Genomic DNA, 23,439 nt, shown 5'->3' with positions numbered 1-23,439 from the left:
GATGAAGAAGGTGGATATCTTTGATAGCTCATTTCAGGATGGCCTGACCAAAAATGGAAAAAAATTCCGTAATAATACAGATTTGCATATTTCATCAGACTACATGTATATTAGTCTATAATAGCAAATAAACGAGAGTTAATTGCATTCTAATTAGAGTAAACTAGACTTGTTTAAATCAAGATTTATGTCATAAAAAACAGCATATCTGTCAGGTTTTAAAGAATCCTGAGCTGCTTATCTTTTAATATCAGTATTTTAATCCTATTAACAAAGCACATTTTAACTTTCAAATTAACATCGTAAGTTCTGTTGAATAAGTTGAGCCTGTAGGTAATCAGAGAAAGCACACAGAAGAGACAAATGTTTGAAACTTAAGAAGTTCAAGGTCATCAAAAGCATTATAATGGATCATGTTACACCTTCATTGCACTGTTTACACAGATTGCAAAATTGCTATAAATAGCACATGAGGAATCTTACAGCCCCGCTTTACCATAAAAACCCTATCACTTTGACCACTCTTTTAATTGACCACTCTATTTTTTTCCTCAAAAAATAATCTTATTTTATCCTTTCCAAGTCAACCATAAATGGAAATTAGAACTTTCTCTATCTCTATTTATTTGACCACCCTATCATGACAAACTATTATGAGCAATTTCTTTAGATAACATAAATGGTGGTTCAGAATGTATCAAAGTTGGGATTCAGGAAAGTTGCCTTTACATGTTTTAATCCTCAATTCACTATGAACTGTCAAAAAAAGTTGAACTTTCTGATAATTCCACACCCAAATTATTTTGGCTTTGATGATTTCCTGATTAATTCAATTATTTATAATCATATTAATTATTTTTTTCCGGGTGAATTGATAGGGTTTATACAGTACAAGAATTACATACAATGTAAGTCAAACTTTGACCAAAAATGACAAAAAAATTCCTTAAAAATACACATTTGCATATTTCATCACAATTTTAACAAATCTAAGTTGGGTTATCCCTAGGGACCTGTATACCAAATAACAAAGCTGTCTGACCAGCGGTTATGAAGAAGAAGATTTTTAACCAAAAACACCTTTTTTGGCATTAATTTGCCTATTTTCAACAATATCAAAAAATTAAAAAAATAGTTTCTCAAAATCATATTTTTCATCTACACAACAAATATCAAATCAGTAAGTACTGCGGTTCTCAAGATATTTGAGTGGACGGACGCCTCACAAACGGACATACATACATACATACATACATACATACATACAGACTGACGACGGACGCCGGACGGATACCCATCCCAATAGCTTCTATAGACTATAGTCTATAGTAGCTAAAAACTGAAAAAACCGAATCCATTGAGCTCAAACTTTGTTCACACAAGGTTATTGAATATCGAATAACAAAAATGAATGAGATATTTTACTATTAAATGATGTCAACCAGTACAGTTATAGACATTAGTTTAACTACAATTTTCAAGCCACAGTCACTCATAAATTTAGAAGGATGTGTACCTATGTGTATTTGCCACAACTAAACACTCTGAGTCATTTACTGTGAAATTCTTTTTTTCCTCTCAATTCTTTGTTTCAGTCAGTACACACTTTTCTGATTTTCATGGGATGGTCATTAAATGAAGGGTTTTATCATTGCCAGGATAAAATAACTTTTGAGTTGCCCTGTTTTTCCCCTCAGACTAAATTTTTCTGAAGACATACAATGTACCAAGGACTTTAATAATTTGCTAGAGAAATACACTAGTAATCGCATGTGAGTTTTCACTTCCATTTCTTCATGTGTTCAGATTTTGGATGGGAAAAATTTCATTTTCTTCACTGACACATGCTTGATGATGACTTGAAATGGATGGATGTGATGATAATGTGCAAGAGACACTACAAGACGCTCCATTCTGTTCAAAAAACTGAATGACGTTATCACTTGAGACAGTAGGCTGCGGTAGCTTTGGACTGTCATACGATAACTAGCTTCTTGATTTTGACTGGTGACAGAATCAAAATGAATGTAAAATCTACAAATAAATATGTCATTTCATTCCCTATCTTGCTTGTTGGCATCAAAAAGCCAAACGTGAAACTATGACAATTTGAATATCTCACTTTTTTGACACTATTATTATCCACCGTGCCTCCAAAATAAATCTCCCTGCTAGCAGCTGCATTCAAAGTTTCCTCATAATTTCTGCAGCCGGTAAACATTCCGAGAAAAATACACATAATTCATACTGCAGCAGCAGTCCATTTCATAGCTGTAACATTTCTATTACTAAAGCTAATACAAATAAACCATCGCATGCGATATAATGTACTGTTGATTTATTAACAGCCTCATTTCTTAACTCATATTCAACTTAAATTAGTGGCTCCTGTATAGTCGTGGTTAAGAAAATGCTAAAAAAAGATTCTATATTATTCAAAGCTTAAAATAGCTGAAACACATAAAGACACCACATGCAGTGTTTTATTATATGCTGGAACATGTAATAAGGGAAGGTCTTTTTTTCAATAGGAGGAACTATAATATTAGTCATCATTTTTGGATGACAGGCAAGGCTGATATGAGACCTTGGCGGCTTATTTGACGTGACTCAACTCTTTTTTCATCAATCTACGAGAATTTAACAACTTGTCTTCTGTGATTTTTATCGCTCGTTTTCAATTTCATTTTCGCAGACACTCATAAACTGCTAATTTTGTTGAGATTCTGCCCTTCAAATTGGCTCAGTGTCACCTCCAGACCTAAGTCAGCCAAGTTGGAGAAAAACAAGTCATTGACAATGACACAGTCCCCACTTGTTAATGGGTACTTTAACTCTTTTCCTGCCAAGTCCATATTTCACCAGCAGGTCTAGATGGTTAAAATTAATGAAACACAACATATTCCATATGGTGTATTTTAACACAATACTGTACATTTGAAAGCTGTTGAAAACATAAATACCGTTAACTTGATTTTTTTGGACTAAAGATGCTATAACAGACCAAGCCAAGTGGGTGAAAATACGTCGTGTTTTGGCTCAAAACCGCTTTTTACTGACTTGGCTGATGGGGAATTGATACTGTCTGGCAGGAAAGGGGTTAATTACAAGTCCTCTGAGAGGACTACTGTAAGCTGCCATACTAATTACAAAAGGTCATTAAAATGAATCAATTAGTAGTTAATCGACAGGATGCTGCCAAACATTTTTGCATCCTATCCTAACACTGACAGATTATCACCGGTACCATATTTCATAAAGTTTGATGCAGTACTTTGGACATTCACCCTAAAAACAAAAATCCATTATGTAAATGCAAACTACCAATTAATTTCTTTATATGTATGATACCACTAAGTGTCATTGATTTGTATTTACAACACTATGAGATCAAAATCTGTACCCAAGTTTCATCAAATTTAACGCAGGATTTGTGGATATATCACTATAACTAGGAAAGTTCATTACATTTGCAATTACAAATCAATTAACTTGACACTGATAAATGTCTTTTTCACGGTTAAAGCAATTTGAGCTCAACATCTGTACCAAGTTTCATGAAATTTGTTGAACTATTTCTTGACATATCAGCCTAATTACCAAAATTCATTAAATATGCAAATAAGCAATTAATTGATAAGAAACTGCTAAGATAGGATAGGATAAATAATTTATATAGCGCCTAGTATCCATCAGCAATGTTCACTGGCGCTTTACACTAGGTCACAGGTAAGCTCTCTTGAAGAAATGAGTCTTAAGCAGAGATCTGAACGTGCGAATGTCCGGGGCTGATCGAAGAGGAGCTGGCAGTTTGTTCCATAGAATTGATGAGGAATAGGAGAAGGATCTGTCACCGTATGATTTTAACCGAGTTCGTGGAACTTTAAGTGTGGTTTGTAGACTTGATCGGAGAGATCTGCTACATATCTTTGCACGCCATTTGACTACTGGAAGGAAAAAATCTGTACCATGTTTCATTAAATTTGATGCAGCATTATTAGACATATGACAATAATTATGAAAGTTCATTAAATATGTAAATTAGCAATTAATTGACATGATACTCCTTAATGTGTTCACATAGTATTATAATACTGACAGATCAACATCTGCACCACGTTTCATAAAATTTAAAACAGTATTTCTGGAGATAGCCCACTAATTAGGAAAAGGAACGAAATATGCAAATTAGCAATTAATTAACATGATACTGCTAAGTGTCTTTGTACACTATTGTAGGGCTATGTGCTAAAGATTTGTACCATTTGTTTCATTAAATCTGTAACTAATTATGCATGCCACACCAATATAAATAGACCTGCATATGTATGCCATAGTGTAGTGTCCTTGTACCAAGTTTAAAAAGAATTGGCACAGGAATATCTAAGATATCTGCATTCATGAGCCCCTATGCATGGACACAGCATTAATATCAATACCATCCTTGAACCCCTGTGGATCATACCTGGGGACCCTGTGGATGGATATCAAATACAGGAAAGAAAACGGATGTCACACAGCCATTTTTGATCAAACCATTACAAAAATCGGCGTGCATATATATGTGATAGGGATTAATATATGTACTAACTTTCAATGCAGTCGCGCCAGGCATTGCTGAGAAATTTACGTGAACGAACGCACAGTCGTCAAATATAGGAAACAATTAAAATGGCCGCCACGCAGCCATTGAAGACCAGATCAAAACAAAAATCAATGTGCATATGTATAACATATAGAGTAATCTATGTAAAAGTTTGAATGGAATCGCTCCTAGCATCACTGAGAAATTGCGTGAACATACGCACCGACATCCAATACAAGAACAAAAATGGCTGCCTGACGGCCATATTGGATCGGATCGTAAAACAAATCGATGTGCATATGTATGGCATAAGTAATAATCCTTGTACCAAGTTTGAACGAAATTGCTCCAGGCGTCTCGAGATATCTGCACGAACAGACGGATGGACGGACGGACGCATGCATGGACATGACAAAACCTATAAGTTCCCCCGGATGGTGTCTGTGGGGACTAATAAAAAAAGAGTGCAGTTTATGCAGGACAAGAAATATGCACCTTTTATTGAGTCACAATATAAGGGTTTTGGCCCCAGTTAAAATTCCGTTAAGCAATAAATGGTTTTGTAGAAATGTTTTTGTAAGTTTGGACAAACGACAATGGAACAAAAGGAACTTCAAGGATGTGTTTATCAGGTAACTGTGAAAATTAGTGTCACAGTAATTACAGTATGAGCATCAAGGGAGGAGGTGGTAAGCATTGACATTTTCTTTATAGTCATTTAATTTAAGTATTGATGTGAGGTACCGGTACATGTATTTTATAGTAGCTAGCCAAGGATTGGTGTTCAATTTTTTTTTTCTCAGTAACAAGGGTCATTTTACTGTGAAAAAAAAAACTGCTTTTCAAGTTTGCTGATCAAGTAAATTAATACCACACCCATTCCCTTTTTGTGAAGTTCCTCAGTTGTGAGGAAGAATTGGTTCTTCACAAAATTGTATCTATACAGCACTATACCAAACGAACGTGTAAAGAAAAGATCCATGTGCCATATTTCGCAAAATTGGACCACACACAGTCCATAGCCAATGGTTGGTTATGCCAGTCTGTAATCAGTATGCTCTGCATGTTCTTGCTGGAACCACCTCACACAAGAGTAATATCAGCCTAATGCACCTGTATAAAACGTTGTACTTATATTGTGAAGATTACTAACAATTGAGTGATCTTACTCTCAGATACACTATCTATTACTCCTTTCAACTCATCGACACCATCCTTACCACACCATTGGAAACACCACAGTGACTGTATTATATATTTTGAAATGCGCAATTCAAATGCAGAACGTGCAATTTAATATCACCATGTTCACTTTAAAAGGCTGTTTCAACACAGCACCATTTGGAAACTATCCAAGATACTTTCAGACAGGTCAGAGATTGGCAAGTTCCAGAATACGGTACTCTAATGAATTAGACTTTTGTAACCTTGCTGAAGATCAATCATCGATTTACAGGATTTTGAGGATGTATAAGCTGTTTGATTGCTTGGTTGATTGACTGACTAATTGTTCCCAGCGCTCTCGTTTTCAGTCTGGCCAAAACAAAGCATGGCTTCAATAATACTTGACAAAAGGTTCCCCAAAGAGCTGTGATACCTGCATAGCAAGTCAACTGCTTACAATTTGGAAAGTCTGACCTCACTGATGACAACGCTCAGGTAGTTGTTTCAGTGTATCAGACATGAGGCAATGTGATAGGATAAAAAACCACTGAAAAAAAGGGAAATGATGTCACTAACATTTGGTACAAAGCACGAAACAAGCAATGTTTCATAGCACATAAGGTGAACAGCACAATTCAGTGCACTAGCCAAATACAACATGTATTGATCATTCAGTATGAAGGAAACATGGGGTAACCATGAATCCCCTACATTGCATGCTCAAGGCGCCCTTGCGATTAATTAGTCCCTAGAACGTTAGGAATTCTGCGTTCCAGTCATTGAGACCTGCAAGAGACACATGTTCTTTGAAATGGATTAGCTCCCTTGATATGCCATTTGTGAAAACCATGCTTGATAGGTCTCCTGAACACACAAACGAACTTTCTTGATTAATAATGCATACCTGACAAGTTGGCTCATTTTGGCCATGAGCAAAGCCATCTTCTTTGCTGCGGCAACTATTTCATTACCCTTGCTGGACCATTTCTGAGCTTCAACGTGAAGAGAATAGGCAGCAGTCTGAAACAAAAAAAAACTGGCATTTCAGTGAGATGAAGGGAGTACCACAAAAAGGATCCTGCCCATATAGAGTATTTCATTGACATGTACCATCTAAGTTTTTGATCCATAATTTCCAAAATGTTTGTTTAATTGCTATGTCATTAGAAAGATCCTGTCCAGATGGCATATTTCATTGACATGTACCATCTAAGTTTTCGATCAATAATTTCTATATTTTTTGTTTGATTGCTATGTCATTTGATGTAATGAAATAGAACCTTTTAAAACTGCATATATCTAAAGTACTCAGACAGCTTTGAATTCCGACAGATGTAGAAGCAAGCAGTCAATATTTGTAGATCACTTTTACCCTGCCACCTGTCACAGTGGTCTAAATCTGTACAAGCAAGCAGTTCGAATCACTCAAACTCTGACTGTACAAGATGAAAGACACATAATAAATGGTGACTTACAGCTTGATCATGTGGAATTCACATATTTTCTTGGCATGAATAACAAGTGGTTAATTCCTTCCACTGTCATTTCCCTACAATTCGTATGTGATTTAGGAACCAATAAATATGGGAAGTTTCAGAAAATAGAAGATGCCATTGCCAGTGGGAAGGTGTTACACTTATTTCTGATGAATAAAGTGACTGAATCACAAAACAGGGAGCCACAAAAGCCATTTTTTAGAAACACTCAGAGGCAAACAGTCATATATTTTTATGCAGATTTTCATTGTATATACAGTTCAACAATAGGACCACTTCAAGCATACCAAAGATTGTGATATTCTACAATCAATAAGTCATTTTTTTACCTTTAAGATGGCACACAGTGACACAAACATCATAAAGCAGTAACAACAAACATTCTTCTTCCTAACTTTATTATATTTCATATTAACTTGATTCTTTATTTATTGACCCTTGACACCAAAAGAAAACGTCCTTCATCATACCTATGTATCAATTTTAATGTGTCCGGAGCAAAGCACAGCAAACACGGGGGGCACCAACTGCCCTGTCTCACAACATTTGCTATTATATCTATTTCTCATAGCTAACGTTTGGTTGGAATTCTGTTCAGTCATATCAAATTATCCTGTGAGTAGTATTAATCAGTAATGGAATTTATTGTAGTCGAACAAATTCTAATAATTGCTAGCTGTCATAAGTACTTGACCTAATTCCTCTGACCAAGCTTCACTGTGTCGGTACATTCATGCTGAGCTTACAAATTCCATCTGCATTATTAATTGATAATTTTGAATACTTTATCCACAATGGGCTACATTTTGCTTTTCCTAATTTGTTTGGGCCAGTCTCAGCTTTTGTTCATTTACTCTTTAAAAGACAAAATTATAAAGTCTCTTTTCATACCCAGTAAAAAAAAAATTGCTGCGGTTTACGCCCACGCGTCTAGCAAATTCTTATGTGCAGCAGCCGAAGATGGAAGAAATGTGCATCTTGATCGCTCCTGTGATAGCTTGCCACAAGGGAGTGAATTTTTTCACCTCGTAACTTTGCAAGAAGTGAACACTTCGATGGAGCTGGTGATACATCACCAAAAGGCCAATATGTTGACGTAGATATACAGCACACGTGAGAAATCCGATAACAATCGGCTGTAAAAAGCATTGAAGGTAATACAGCTCACAAATGAAGTGTTTTTCAATATACACTCCCTTCCCGAGGGAATTTCCTGCAAAAGTGGCGATGATCATCGGGAAAAAAGCAATATGTGGTTTTACTGAACTCTGTTGAGAGGAAGGCATTGTTTCTGAGTCTCTTTGAACTCCAGAAGCTTCTCAGTTGCCTTGCAAGTCCCAGCTGATTTGAACTGCAACGAGTACTGCTTTTCTACATGTCAAGGCAATTTACGCCGATCTGCATTGAAACTACTGCATTGAATAAAATCTCAGGTAGATCTACATCATGGGCTTTCCTCAGTAATAGCAAAACAGAATAATATGAATGAAATATGAAACAAATTCTGGAGAAGCAAAACATTTTCCAGTGAAATGTTTCCATGTTTGGCTATTTCTTTCTGTAGTCACTAGTTTTCCACAATCCTGGAATAATGTCTTACTTGATAAGATGTTCTGTTCAATTGTTAGCATATTTTGGCTACAATCATGAATGGCTGATTGTGCTCAGATATGGTTTGTTATTAGGACTGATGCCGACCTATTTTCTATTATCAGAAATGTTATTAACATCCTTATATTTTCAGAGTTTGAATATTCTGCTTTGTTAAACTTCAAGGTCAGACTAAATGACTTCAGAGATAAAAGAAAATTCATAAATGAGTTCAGAGAAAAGGAAAATTCAAGGGCAGTAAGAAATGATGACTAAACAGCACTATAATTTTTTTTCTGTAAACCTTTGTTCAGGATTCTCATATTACTGGTTGTCATTCTGTGATGCAATCCAAGATTCAAATGTAAAATGTTTGGAATATTTTCCAGTAGGAGAAGTCAAAATCTGTGGGGTCTGTCAACCGTAGAGTTTACAGAGTGGTAATTTTTGATCGACATTTTCCTTCTATACCTCCTGGAGTTCCACATTTAGATTTCATGCCACTTTCATGATGTAGAATTACTCGGTTCTCTCATCGGAAAATATCTATGTTTTCATATGCACTTTTTGATCATCAATTTGCTTAGAAAGTCAAAGATAGCACTTCTTCAACATTATCATCACTCCTGCCTGTGGCATCCCGGTACTGGTGTGTTCTTCTAAACCCAATTATTATCTCTTTAGTGAATCTGCAAAATTAGATCCTGCTATATCCTTGCAATATACACACTTTGCCTTAAAACTGGAAACAATCCATCCAAATTAGTGATGGTCTTAAGACGACTTGAGACGTTCTAGAGAAGCTTCTTCCCTGCCAGAGGTGTTACACTCAATTGGGCTTTCCCTCGATATCGCTCCAATCTCTCACAACAGACATGTACTCTTCTGTGTGTGTCTTCAAGCTATAAGTGTCAGTGATAAAGTAGCCATTAGAAGACACTGTCTCAAATCTTAAAGTGTTCAAGAACCTGCCAGCTTTCCTTGACAATAAGTGACACCCGGAATTTGTATGGGCCACAGAACAAACAAAAATAAACTATCATATGTGTGTCAGAGTGAACCTGTTCGGGGGCCGTGGATAATTAAAACATGCAAACGGTAAACAAAAGAAGTTGTTTGGCCTCAACCTCCAACCAAGATCCAACCAAGCCTCATTCTGTATCTGCATACCAACAATCCATCGATGATCCATCAATGATCTTATCACTATGTAACTTTGTATACAAAGCTTTCAAACTCAGAGAATCAGTTTTGAAAAATACTGAAATGTCATAGTTTAGTTTTCAGTACGATTTTTTTTAGTACTATGAACTGATTTTCTTTTTCTTTTTTCACGAGAAACTTGTGTATTTACTGTACTTGTATGACTTAACACTGTATGTCTACTTCTCACCTGCATCACCTTGTTGTACCCCCTTGTTTATGGGCCGGAGGCCTTGAAAAGCAATAAACGTGCACAAATGTGTGCACCTGAACCTATACCAACAATTGGTAATTACGTCGCTATGAAATCACGCATATGCTACCACCCCCCCGCCCCCCCATGCCCCCCCCCAACATACCCCCTCTAAAATCGATCTCTGTTCAGTGCCAACTCAACAATGATGCAACCAATAGAATGAAATGAAACAGTGTATCCAAATTGATTGATACGTTTTTTTTTACTAGTGCATTGATTCACATGTATCGTTGTCAAAAGAATGCCGGTGAGTGCTGGTGCCGTACTGGCCTGGTACGCGCCAAACAATATAGCACATTATTACACCTCACTCATTCAGCTTGCACTGCCATTGGTTAAACACCACTCACGTGACATGTAAAAGAACGTGATGATGCCCTCTGCGAACTTGATGATGCCCTCTGCGAACTTGATGATGCCCTCTGCATTTGATATTACATGGATGACGTCATTTTACTTACTGCGCATCCTTTCTGCGCATAACAAATTGTCGTTCGCTTGTACTTGCAGTCGGCAACTATGGCTGCGAAACGTCATGCAGAGCTGTCACCGGCACAGTTAGATGATATTTTGATGCAAGTAAACAGCAAACGAACGAAAATGGCAACAAGGAATGCAATTTCTGTGTTCAGCGACTATGCAAGCAACAAATTTGGATACGCCACCGAGGAGATCGGCAAACTTTCAGCGGCAACCCTAGACTCGGCACTGACAACATTTTATGCTGAGGTCCGGACTCAGAAAGGCGAACTGTACTCGAAGAAGTCTTGCATTTTTGTGTCTTTGCATGTTTGCTTGTTCGATGTAATAAAAATAATAACACATGAGAGCTAGGGCAATATCACGATTTTTGCCTGCCCTCGGGCTGGTGGTCATGATCGAAATACTGATGATGCCCTCGCCTACGGCTCGGGCATCATCAGTATTTCGATCATGACCACCATCCCTTGGACAGGCAATAAATCGTGATATTGCCCTCGCTCTCATGTGTTATTATTTAAATATTTTGTGATACATGAAAACGTGTAGAGAGATATGAAAACTTGTAGTGTGATTTTTGTGCACGGTATCGAAATACAGCCAAACCCCCTCCCTCCTAAACACAGAAGTTACGTTTACAGTGCAAGTGTTTTAATCATCCATGACCCCTTATCCATGTGTATTTGTCTATACTGCCGTAAACATGACTTCCTTTGCCTCTGTTTCCAACAGGACACTGTGCAGGTATTCAGAATGCAACATTTTATGGCGCAGCAAGCCCATTTAGACGGCAATTCTGGGCTCATGTATTTTACACGTACTGTGAAAGACTGTAACAGTCCCAAATTTACTGTTGCAATTCCTGTGTGCATATTTGTCCGACTCAGTTTGTGGAACCTTTTTACATTTTAAAAGTGCAAATCATGTGATCTCCAATGCAATGCCGTATGCAATAAAACATCAGGTTGTGATAAAAACTAGATTGAAATTCCCTGTAACTCGGCGAGTAAAATCAATAAACCCAGATTTGTGCAGTCTGGCCTTGGATAATATAACACAGGTAGAATTAAGTAGTGCAACCCTCATCGGCAAGAGAAGGAAAGAAGTTACTCTCAATTGTGTATGTTGAAAGGGGTTAATAAACTTGGAAAACGTCTCATCTACCGGAGTGCAATTACGAAGAATGCCTCAAAGTCTCTCAAGACAATAACTATCATTTAAGGATGGTTAATACAGCACTTAGCACTCTGTAGACCACATTAAGTATTGATTCATGTCGTCTTTAAGAACATTCCCTCTTGCTGACCTTTTCAATGGCTAAATCTCGCCGACAATATTTTACATAAAAAGTATAGCTAATTGAATTCCGTTTGAAGCTAAAAGCCCATGTGATTTACTTTAAAAATGCCAGGGTTCATTGCTAATCCTGATCGTTGACGCACCGTGATGTATGGCTGGAGGAAGAGCTAAAACATGCACCTTCAAAGTGGTTCAGTTTTTTTAACAATTTCCCTCAAACCTTGATGATCACACTTTCAGCTTTGTTTTGCAGAAACAACACAGACAGAATACCATAAACATAGGGGCCAAAGTTCCTGAAGCTACTATAGACATGGATACAAAATTAAGTATTCCTGACTGTATGAAATTATCTCACTGAGGTCATCCTCAGGACCTGTAAACCAAATATTAAAAGCTGTCTGACCAGCGGTTTTGAAAAAAACAGGCGACCCAACAGTTCACAGAGCTCTGCTGTGTTATGTAGAGAATAACTTTTTGTGACACATCTATTGATGAAGAAGGTGGATATCTTGATTGCTCATTTCAAGATTGCTTGAAGAAAAATGGTAAAAATAGCTGCCAAAATACACAATTGAATAGTTCATCATGATTTGAATATACCACATTACGATCATTCCTAAGAACATATCTACCAAAACATCAAAACTATTAGACGAGTAGATTTTAAGAAAGAAATATTTTGACCAAAAATAGCAAAAAATTACCCAAAAATACAAAAATGAAAGATTTCATTAAATTTTAATATATCACACTATGACAACTCCTAGGAACCTGTATACCAAATATCAAAGGAATCAGACAAGCAGTTTTTAGAAACACATTTTTTTGACCAAAAATAGGAAAAATGGCACCAAAAATACAAAATTGCAAACTTTGTCATATATTCGATACATCATATTAAGTTTATCTGTAGGAATCTGTATACTAAATATCAAAGCTGTCAGACGAGTGCTTTTGATGAAATAAAGTTTTGACCAAAAATGACAAAAAATTCCTTAAAAATACAGATTTGCATATTTCATCACAATTTGAACAAATCTAAGTTGGGTTATGCCAAGGGACCTGTATACCAATAACAAAGCTTTCTGACCAGCGGTTATGAAGAAGATTTTTTACCAAAACGGCTTTTTTGACGCTAATTTGTGTATTTTCAACAACATCAAAAAATAAAAAAAGTGTTTCTCAAAATCATATTTTTCATCTACACAACAAATATCAAATCAGTAGATACTGCAGTTCTTAATATATTTGAGTGGACGGACGCCTCACAAATGGACATACAATTATGATACATACATACATACATACATACATACAGACTGACGACGGACGCAGGACGGATACCCATCCAATAGCTTCTATGACTATAGTCTATAGTAGCTAAAAAACCATCAAGTCTGCTTAACCTTTAATGCACTGTTGTTGTATGATAGACAAATGCACCTGAACAAACTCATCAGAATGAAATTGAAAATCCTCCAAAATGATTGGATTAGGAGCGTAAAATACTGGTGCCGGAAGACAAGGTTAACATAGTTTAAGGTAGATCCAATGCACCTCAGGGACAGATATTAATTTGGAGTCAAAATTTTTACAATTCTTTTCTACTCATTGGGGTTAATTTTAAAACTATTGAAGTAACAAAAATTTCAACCATCTTAGCTTTTTCGAAACTTGAAATTTTATTTTTCCCCATAGAGTTAACAGAGGGATGGCGGCCATTTTGAATTTCAAATATTTGATATGAGAATGGTTGAAGGTTTCATCCAGGAAAGTTTCTGCAAAAGTTTAAGTCTTTCACTTTCGAGGCGTGTACTACCTTAACTTTCATTGACGTGTGATACAGGTGTGATCTGTCGCATATCATAGTTGTGGCATGACAGCAGCCAAATGCAAAGCCTGATGCCTCGTGGATGAACTGACCATGAAACTAAATCAACAGAGGCATCTTTTTTCACTTGCATAACACGATCAGAGTATGATAATGAGTCAACTCATCCCAAGGTCTGTTTACAGAAACTAATCAATGGCTGAAATGAAATGAAATGAACAGAATCACACTGGCGTCCTATTTCTTGCAAGCACAAAGAAACAACACCACTTAGTAATTCATGACTCTTGAAAAATATAGAAGGAAGATTTACACAAAAGTTGCCTCATACAATATTTTGGGGATATTTATCCATTGTTGATTGCAAAAATATACAGATTCCCGGTGACTTGCGAGAGATGAAAAATAAAATATGAACTAAGTAAACTGATAAAAAAAATAAAATATATAATCAGTTAATATCCATTATCAATCAATAACATCATCCTGTCTTTCACAGCTGTCTTGCTGATTTAATTTCAGTTTGACGAAAGTAAATAATTTTAAGATACAGTAAACATGAACTGATGGTAAGAGATCACCGTAGTGACTACAACCGCTGATGACAGCATTTTGTTAATAGTCTTCTCCCATCAGTTTGAAATCAAAATATTTCCATGGGAAAGATGGATGGTTCAAAACCTTATGAACTTAAATACTCACTCTAGAAAATGTGTAATTTGTCCACTCGGGGGACAAACTGTGTCGGCATGTGGGAAACTGTGATAAAAGAACTCTTCCTGAAGGAGTTGAAGGATATCATCGATAGCATCTAAATGATGGGTAGATTTCAAGGACAGAACCAAGGCCACGGCATTGAAGAGCAACAAAGAAACAGGAAACCAAACTGACCGGGAAGAGCTCACCTATTCCATCTCTAGGAAAACGCAATCAACTTTATGGCCAGAGATTGAATACAGTGTATGCAAAACACATAATCGTATTGGCAATACAAAATAACAAGTGACTATGTGGCAGACAAACACACAAAAAAGAGTGTTTTATGTGGTTGTGCATGTTTATCAATTGTTTTACTGTTATAAGATATTTTTTGGTCAAAGGAGTGCAATAGATAGCCTACTTTCTACAATATTAGTACAGCAAATTGCCTAAAACGATAGATTGCTGGGAAACTTGTCATGCTGCCATATAGAGACCCTGTAGTTCTAGCTTGTGATTATATTGGGTATTGTTGAATGTACACCAGTTCCTGCAATGGTACACAGGTTTTCTTCAATGTGTAAATTCACAAAAATGAAATCATGTGGTATGGTTTCTAGAAGTCTGCACCTCTCATAAGAGGAAAAAAGTGAAAAAAATCATGTTTCATAGGCTGATACTGTATACCAAAGTACACGGAGAAATACTTTGATACCTCTCCATGAAAACATTTACAAAGTATAAAAGTTTTCTTTGTAAGGGGAGAACCATTTGATTTCTGGGGGTGGATTACTTTTGGAAAAATATTTGTCAGCAGGTGAAGGAGAAAAAAAATGATTTGATTGTAATGGCTTGAGAAAGAAGAATTCCTGTTTTGTCTAAAATGTTTCAAGTAAAATTCAATTTCTACTGTCTTTTGATGATCAGCAACTGTCCAGTTTTGACACAGCATGTTTCCACTGATTAACTTGGTATCTTTGACCTGCACTGACTTTAAACCCTTTCACCTCCATGGTTCGGCCCAAATCCATTGTTATCAATGGTGATAGTAGACCTGCTCACAGGGAACCGGGGTGTGAGCAGGGTTAATGTCAATAAATGATACACTATCTGTTCATACAACAATACAACACTATCACTCCAGGGAAAAGGCAACTAATCTCAGATTGCTGCTAGTAACAAATTACTTTTAAAAAAATTGTATGAATAACTGTCCCTCCACCCACGAGGGACTGTCTATGAATGAAGGATGTTGTCCCTTTAGTCATAAATGTCACAGTTGACTTCTTGACATTTATGACTCCAAACAATTAGCCTGACTTGACTTTTTTCATACCTTTAAATCCCATCACAGGATGTCACAGGTGTTGCTCTGGGAAACCTCATCGCCATATTGGACTTTATTAGTAGCGTGGCAATCAACGTAGCTATAGTGAATCATCAGACACTCGGGAAGCTGCGGAAATGTCTCGATTTTCTACCCTCAAAGAACTTGACTGAGTCAGTTGTGTTATTTGATGTATAAAATCATTTCACAGATAGTAAATATACTTGAGATTTATCTAAATGCTACCTATAACCTTTAAGTATTTGAGGATATGGGGCAAATTTCATTATCCTATTATGAAAACAGCACTTCTTTGTGTGCCAATTTCATTATCTACAATATACAGCAGAATTTTATAGGTGATTTTTTGCAATTTTTGGGGCCAATTTCGATGTAATTTTTTCATGCAATTTTACACTTCGATGAATCTGTTCTTGTCACGCATATTGATGTTAATGTAAAAAAAAAATTGAAGGCATTCTAGAATGTCTGGGAAAAGAGATTGATATTTTGTGAAGGGAAACACAGCATTGGAATTGCTGCAAAAGAGTTCAAATTAATTTTTGAATATATGATTCATTATTCAAATTGCACAAAATGTTACCGTACATTCTATCGCGATTAATCACGGAAGTAAGCTGTTATCCACAATTTATCATCAATTATGTACCTACCATTAGTTATGAAGCGCCGGTCTGAATTAATTGCTTCCCTGATTTCCAATTATGCAAACCATCTAATCTCCCTGTGACTTCACAGCTGGTAATTTTCATTGACCTCGATTAACGAGAAATGCGGTCTGCAAAATGCTATCAAATACTTTCGTGAATATCTACCATGGTGACCTTTTGAAGTAATTTTTCTTGCCTACAAATGGTAATTTAAAGTGATTAAAGATGCCAGATTTACAATCAATGAGGCTATTACGTTCTGCTCAATTTGGGAGATTTTATCTCGCGTCTCTAGTAAATTCTGATCTCAGAAACTTCTAAGTTTTGTTCAGAGGTGCATGAGATAGATGTTGGTTGGATTTGTCTGGTCCATGCAACCTAACCTCTCTACTATCATTGCCAATGTTGTCCTATATACCAAAGATAATGTGAACACATTAGACAATCTCATCGCAATTTTCCGACACTTAAGGCAGCATGCACCTTGGAAAGTAGAGACTTAAACTTTTTGCTCAAACTTCCTAAATGAAACTTTCAACCATTCTCTTACCAAATCAACAATAAAATTCAGGGGTCATCCCGCAAATTATGGTACTATAGAAACAAACTGCCCAACAATTACAGATATTTCAAATTCAAAATGGCCACTGTCCCTGTGTTAATCCTATGATGAAAAATGAAATTTTCAATTTTCAAAAAACTAAGATAGTGAAAATTTTTCTTACACCAAGAGTTTTAAAATGAGCACCTACAAGCAGTAGATTAAAAAAGAACTGTCCCCTAGGCATATTCTACCTTATGGTATACTGTAATTCACCGTGGCGCTAGACATTTCCAGCATTCAAGAAAGTCAAAGGGTTAAAGCTGTCAGTGCATTCCTCCTAAATGGGGATGTCAAAGTAATGGGGTGGTGGATGAGTGTTTGGAGCCTAGGTACCAACACACAACATGGAAGTCAGCGTGTTAGTTGATGAGCTTTTTAGTGCAGTGGGTTTGATCAATTGATTTGATTTGATGAAGTAAATTGGAATGGGACTTTAGACGAATCACCTGAGGGGGCAGATGGAAACGCTATCAGAGCAGAGTCAGGTTTTATTTGGAGTCCAGGGGGGTATGGCCCTCAATTTGAACAAGCCAAGTCTTGAGGGCAAGCAGGGATCCAAATTTATCACAGGTATAAGATATAGCTTGGCTGATGGATGCATCAGAGACTTGTAGCTGCAGCTGGGCAGGTCAGTAAGAGAGACTATCAAAATGTCAGGAACTTGGCTTCATAGGCCATATCTGAGAGTGAAATTACAAATCACTTTACAATGACAGTTGAGCTATGTTTATCCGCAACATCAAATCCTTAAACACTTGTTCATGTTCTGCAATATATCACAGAACTGGAAGCAAAAGACTACGACTATACATGCACATTCCTATGCTTAAACTTAAAGCTTTTCTTTTTCATTTCACCATGATCAGACATTGATATCACAGTCACTCACGGCCCACTCTGACCAGATGTGTGTTGAACAGAATGCTTTTTGATTGAGAACACTAGACTGATCTCCTAGTAATTTCATTTCAATTACAGTCCTTAAATCTACCTACCCAAACTTTTAATACAACACTGTAGTTACCAAGAGAATAGGGATTATCCTTAATTCCAAACATTACTGAACTTGAAAGTACGAGGAGAGTTCCCATGGCAACATAAAATTCCCAAATCCACCAACCTTGTTTACTCTATGACCTCCGACCCTCACAAAACAAAGGCACAATTAGTCAAGAGAGAAAAATTGTCCATGCAACAACGTGAAGAGGCACATTGTTGGAGGTTTACAAGTGACATTTTCTTAGTTCTTTGATAAAATGAGAGGCACCATAAAAATGGGATACTTTCAAATTTGTTTCTGATTTAGGTGTTTTACTGTGGAGGGGAGTTGAGGTTGCATTTACACAGCAGCAAATCGTAGCTTTAGTCTCACATTTTTGGGGGTGGGGGTCAAATACTTTTTTATTTCTTCATTGTTTTCATTTCACTGCGATGGCCATGCCATTTAATGAACACACATGCACACAGGATGTGAACAGAATTGAAATTCTGCCTCAGCACATCAAAGTACTGACTCACAATCTTCTGCCTTCAAACCGCACATGTAACACAAGAGCTGCTGGCTCCTACATCGGATAGGCCCAACAATGAAACAGGATGCACAGTAAATTGATCTGATCACAAGAAAGTGTTTAATTCACTCCAAAGAGGCACAGAATACCTAGTACTGGAGTAAAAAGCACAGAATTGCTTTTAAAAGTCTCACTGGCAATTTTTTCCTGATGCAGAGGGCAATTTGAAATAAAATGTTTTCCGGAGATTGGAATGACACTGGGAAAGCCACTGAATAGACCTGAGATGCAAGTTAACAAATGAACCAAAAAACCTTCGCAATAAGATGAATAGCAAATAAACACGGGAACATTTTTACCGGGCAATTACTAATTAATTACATGTGTACTGAGAGAGAGAGAGAGAGACATACCAAATATTACAGGTAAAACTGCAATTTTCTAGCCACACTGACTTTGAAGTGTTGTACCCACTTGTACATTGGCAAAAAAAACTGAGTTTAATTTTGTGATAGGTGATTGGCAGGCTGGCTACACAAGCGCAGCAACTACTGTGTACATAACATTTTCGGTGACAGTGTTACGTGTTCTAATATAATAAACCAATGCTTCCATGAAAATTTTTCATTGGTCTGAGCTTCCGCACTAACAACGCTTTCTTAGATAAATACTACCGGTATATCACTGTAATTGCCAATAATTTTGAAAATATTTCATGGAAACTACAACATACACATATCAAGGATCTGCACACACTGTAATATTTTTGAAACAATGCCAGTCCCCTGTATGTGTGGTTTTGTGCATCTACAAATGGGTTTTTATATTTCGATCATATCAAATTTCTCATTTTCGTTTAAAAAAAAAAGACACTGTACAGGGGACTTATTAAGGTCAAGGTTAACAGTTTCATAAACTGATACACTGAATACCTATATTCCCCATGGGTGGAAATTTTAATAATTAAGCAATATGCAAGACACGCATGAATGCATATAACCAAGAATGTCGATTTGGAGGAAGAAAACAAAGACTCACCATAATTGGCTGGTCGGCTTGTGGCTTGGGGAAGTGGACTTCCATTTCATCATCCGACTCCTCTGGGGGTGGGGGCCTGGGTGGTGGGTGGTCACTCTCTGGCAGGGGAGGCCTTGGTGGCGCTTTTTCTCCAACTGTAGTCACAGTGAAAGTATGAGAGCGTTAGCAGTTGGAAATAACATACATGGAACAGATATTTTGATGGTATCATTGCTTAAACGTTTCTTTTTTTTTCTCTCACGGAAGGATAGGTTAGAAAGCTATACTTTACTGGATTTAGACTGTCTGCTACTGATAGGGTGTTTCAGGTAGAAGGACTGTAACCCACTTTCACACCAGACAATTGCTCTTTCACAGACATGAAATTACAAATGTATTACAAAAGGTGACCCGAAGTCATACACTCAAAGCTGGTTAAAAGATGGTTTGAAGGGAGAGTTCCGCAACTAGTCATGATTCAAAGATATCTTCAGAATTACACTTTATATCAGGATGAAAGTATGTGTGCAAATAGAGTTGTACACTTGAGCCAAACTTGTCTTGGTATATGTGAACTTCAATTGGGGATGGACATATAGACGGGATGATAAACAAGGCACATTTAACGCGTCTGAAAAGGATAAAGTCAGCAGGTCATTGAAATCATGGTCTTTTTACCGAAACTAAAGGGAAATACAACAGTTTTGGTTTATAAATGATGGAACAACTGTCACAGAAAATATAGGTTGGTGGTATTGAATGCAAAACTTAAGGCACAGCCTATCTTCCCTTCAGTAAGCTAACTGTCCAGTGAAACACAAAATGTAGCAGGAACTTTACTGCTTGATTGAAAATAAAATTCCCAGAGACTGTCTCAGTTCAGTAAACATTATGGCAAAATCATTTCACCTGTAAGGTCACAGTTTGGCAGCTGCATTGTCTGTGTGTCCATTATGCAGGGCTGAACACAATGCTTTGTTGATTGGAATGCTTAATTACTTCTAAAAATATTTTTTTGCCAGTCACGCATTTGTTATGATATATTTCCTGAAAAAATGGGACTCAGAGGTCACTGACCTCAAAAGAAAAAAAACGCAGGCAGCTCATGGAAATGACTAACAACGAAAGTCTGAAAAGATGGGGAAGAGGAAATGCTTGACTTGTCCCTGGTTACGATTTTGATGGTTAAAATCATTTTGCAGATTTTACTGTCAGTCTGGCTGATAATCTTTGCTAAACTCTGTATTTGAATGTCAGTCATGGGAGTCACAACACTTCATACTTTCATCCTGATATCAGAGAGACCGGAAGATCAGGATTTTGGGGATCCCTGACTTATACCTTCCGACTACCGGTAGGCGACCGGCAGGGGACAGGTAAAAACTTCAATGTTCAGCAAACCCATCATGCATGAAAAGAAAAAACACAGACAAGACGACCCTGTCACCATTCTGGTCTGATTTCCGTTTTTCTGGGTGTTCAAGTTTTTTACAGTCCTTCCATTTGACACATCCTTTGGATCATCTCCTTTGATAGGTTTAAATTGGATCAGACACGCCATAAACTAAAGAGAAATGTGATAGACGTCATTTCCCTTTAGTTGACATGCCAGTCTATATCTATGTCAATCATGTCTTTCTACCTATGCACATCTATATTTTCTGTCTCCTGTATGTCTGTAAAGACAGGTGCCCCTCAATCTCAAAATTTTTTTCTGACTTTGTAAGATTTAACACCCTCCCAAAAAATTATTTTTTCTCATTTACAAAGCCATATATAATTTGTATGTTTTATCAGTTTTTCTACCAAAAACGGTGTTCACTTCCTCTACATTTTTCACACTTCACGTTCTTTGACAAAGTCAACTGCAGAGAACAGACAATTATAAATAAATTGTGGTAAAAACACAACATATTGTTTAAATCCATTGTCTGATACAGGATTTATGCAAACCTCTGATTATTATGTCATAAAAGACGCAATGAACTAGAAAAATATTCATGTTGCAAACAAAACAGGCTGTCATTAAAATTTTCATGAAAATTTCAGAAGGCATTAAAGCAGGATAAGGTCTAAACCTCACACAGGATATTTGCATAATCCCTCGATAATCCCATAATCACATACATAACTCATATCACACACAAGTTCAAAACAAAGTCATTTCACATGAAAAATCAAACAGAATTAGAAGTTTTATGTTCTTTTTTGTTTGTATGGGTCTTTACTTTTTTTGTCCAGAAGGACATTTTCAAGTCTTGTTCTTCATTTCTGCGACATTTCGGTAAAACTTCATGTGAAACAATTTGGTAAGTCTTTCGGGAAAAATTATGACCTAGCCAGTGAGCATAAATTGAATACCATCGTAGCAAAGTATTTAAACATTACGAGACAAATCTTGGCATTGGTGGACAAAAAATGTGGCTATCATTAAAAGACGATTTTGACTCTTAAAATACTCTCCACAAAGAATTCAATGAAATAAACACCTCATTCACCACAATTATTTTTCTTGTTTTACTCTGAAATATTTCTGAGACACTGATTTGCAATGATCATAATTATATGCTGGTGGAAACAGCATACACCTAACATAATTAAATTGTTCATGAAAACACAGAGAAATAACTGTTTGCTAGATTCATATAATTGTACTTTCATTACATCTGTGTAAATTACAGATTTATCACATGTGAAACAGAAGTTTCATGAAAAATATTCATTGTGCAAATATTTATGAGCTGTAAAAAATTCCGCATTATGTGATTTACGATTTTAGAGAGCTTGTTTATCTGCTTTCATAGGATGTCACATTACATAACTATCTATGCAAGTGCTTATTACTGTATCACTGAAGGCGTTTTTTTTTATCAGTGTAAAATTTAAACAGATGGCACTGCAGAAATTATGCTCTGTAAGGTATTGCGTACAATATATTGCATTATATATTAATGGGTATTGAGCCTTGAAAATTCCATCATAACAAAGGCAATTTTCACTTGTCCCCGGGGAGGACCGGCACAGAGAAAACGCTGGAGAGAAATTTGACAGCTGAGAGGATGAATGAATGAATGATGCAGGACGCAACACAAGCATTTTTTTCTATGGTGCAATGAAAAAGAAATTGTGCAGATGACTTGAGTGCAAAGTGTTCTAAATTTACAGAGAATTCAAGAAATCTACTTTGGCAACACTTTCACATATAATACATATTGACACAGGTAACCATGACAACAAGACGCTCAGACACTTAATATCTATGGCTACTTCATTCTGGAGAACAGACCTTGTAGGGTGGTTTCAGAAGTGAAGGTTTCAGGTGCGGGTGGTGCCATTGTCGTTCCTAGAAGGGAAAGACAAAGAGCTGGTTGCACTACAAACAATCATGCAATATGCAAAATCAAATTTTGCAGCAAGCACAGCTGCGGTGGTCTGAAATGAAACTAGACAACTATTATCATGCAACATTCAGGCAGCACTGCTGGCTTTCATCTATTACAGGTAGAAGCACATCCATGCATACGGAGAGCCTTTTTTCCTCTACTGATGACATGCAGCGCCAGGGGGTGATCGCCCTCTACAGTTTCCACTATCACATGACTTCGTTTTCTTGGAATATCTAATGTTCAACACTTGGTGGCGCACTTCAGAAGCGCGCCATGTCTTTCCATGGAACTGGCGTCCACATGTTACCTACAGTATG

The 23,439-nt window shown here is 36.7% G+C and overlaps 1 protein-coding gene across 39 annotated transcripts in view; it reads right to left on the bottom strand.

Annotated features, from left to right (window-relative positions):
- The window catches only part of LOC139140349 (vinculin-like), an 81,802-nt gene that overhangs the window by 14,272 nt on the left and 44,091 nt on the right, over positions 1 to 23,439 (bottom strand). For 22 of the 39 annotated variants that reach the window (XM_070709515.1, XM_070709520.1, XM_070709533.1 and 19 more), the window contains 3 exons: positions 23,023 to 23,079; positions 19,758 to 19,891; positions 6,654 to 6,769 (listed from right to left, as the gene is read on the bottom strand). In XM_070709515.1, coding sequence (XP_070565616.1) covers positions 6,654 to 6,769; positions 19,758 to 19,891; positions 23,023 to 23,079 — 307 coding nt within the window. The remainder of the gene's footprint in view (positions 1 to 6,653; positions 6,770 to 19,757; positions 19,892 to 23,022; positions 23,080 to 23,439) is intronic. The other 17 variants (XM_070709517.1, XM_070709523.1, XM_070709546.1 and 14 more) reach the window with 1 other exon arrangement.

This window comes from Ptychodera flava, chromosome 9 (genome assembly GCF_041260155.1).
Source record: "Ptychodera flava strain L36383 chromosome 9, AS_Pfla_20210202, whole genome shotgun sequence".
In the NCBI taxonomy this organism is placed as follows: domain Eukaryota; kingdom Metazoa; phylum Hemichordata; class Enteropneusta; family Ptychoderidae; genus Ptychodera; species Ptychodera flava.
Note: the sequence above shows the minus strand (reverse complement) of the source record. Positions and strands in the feature narration are given on the sequence as shown.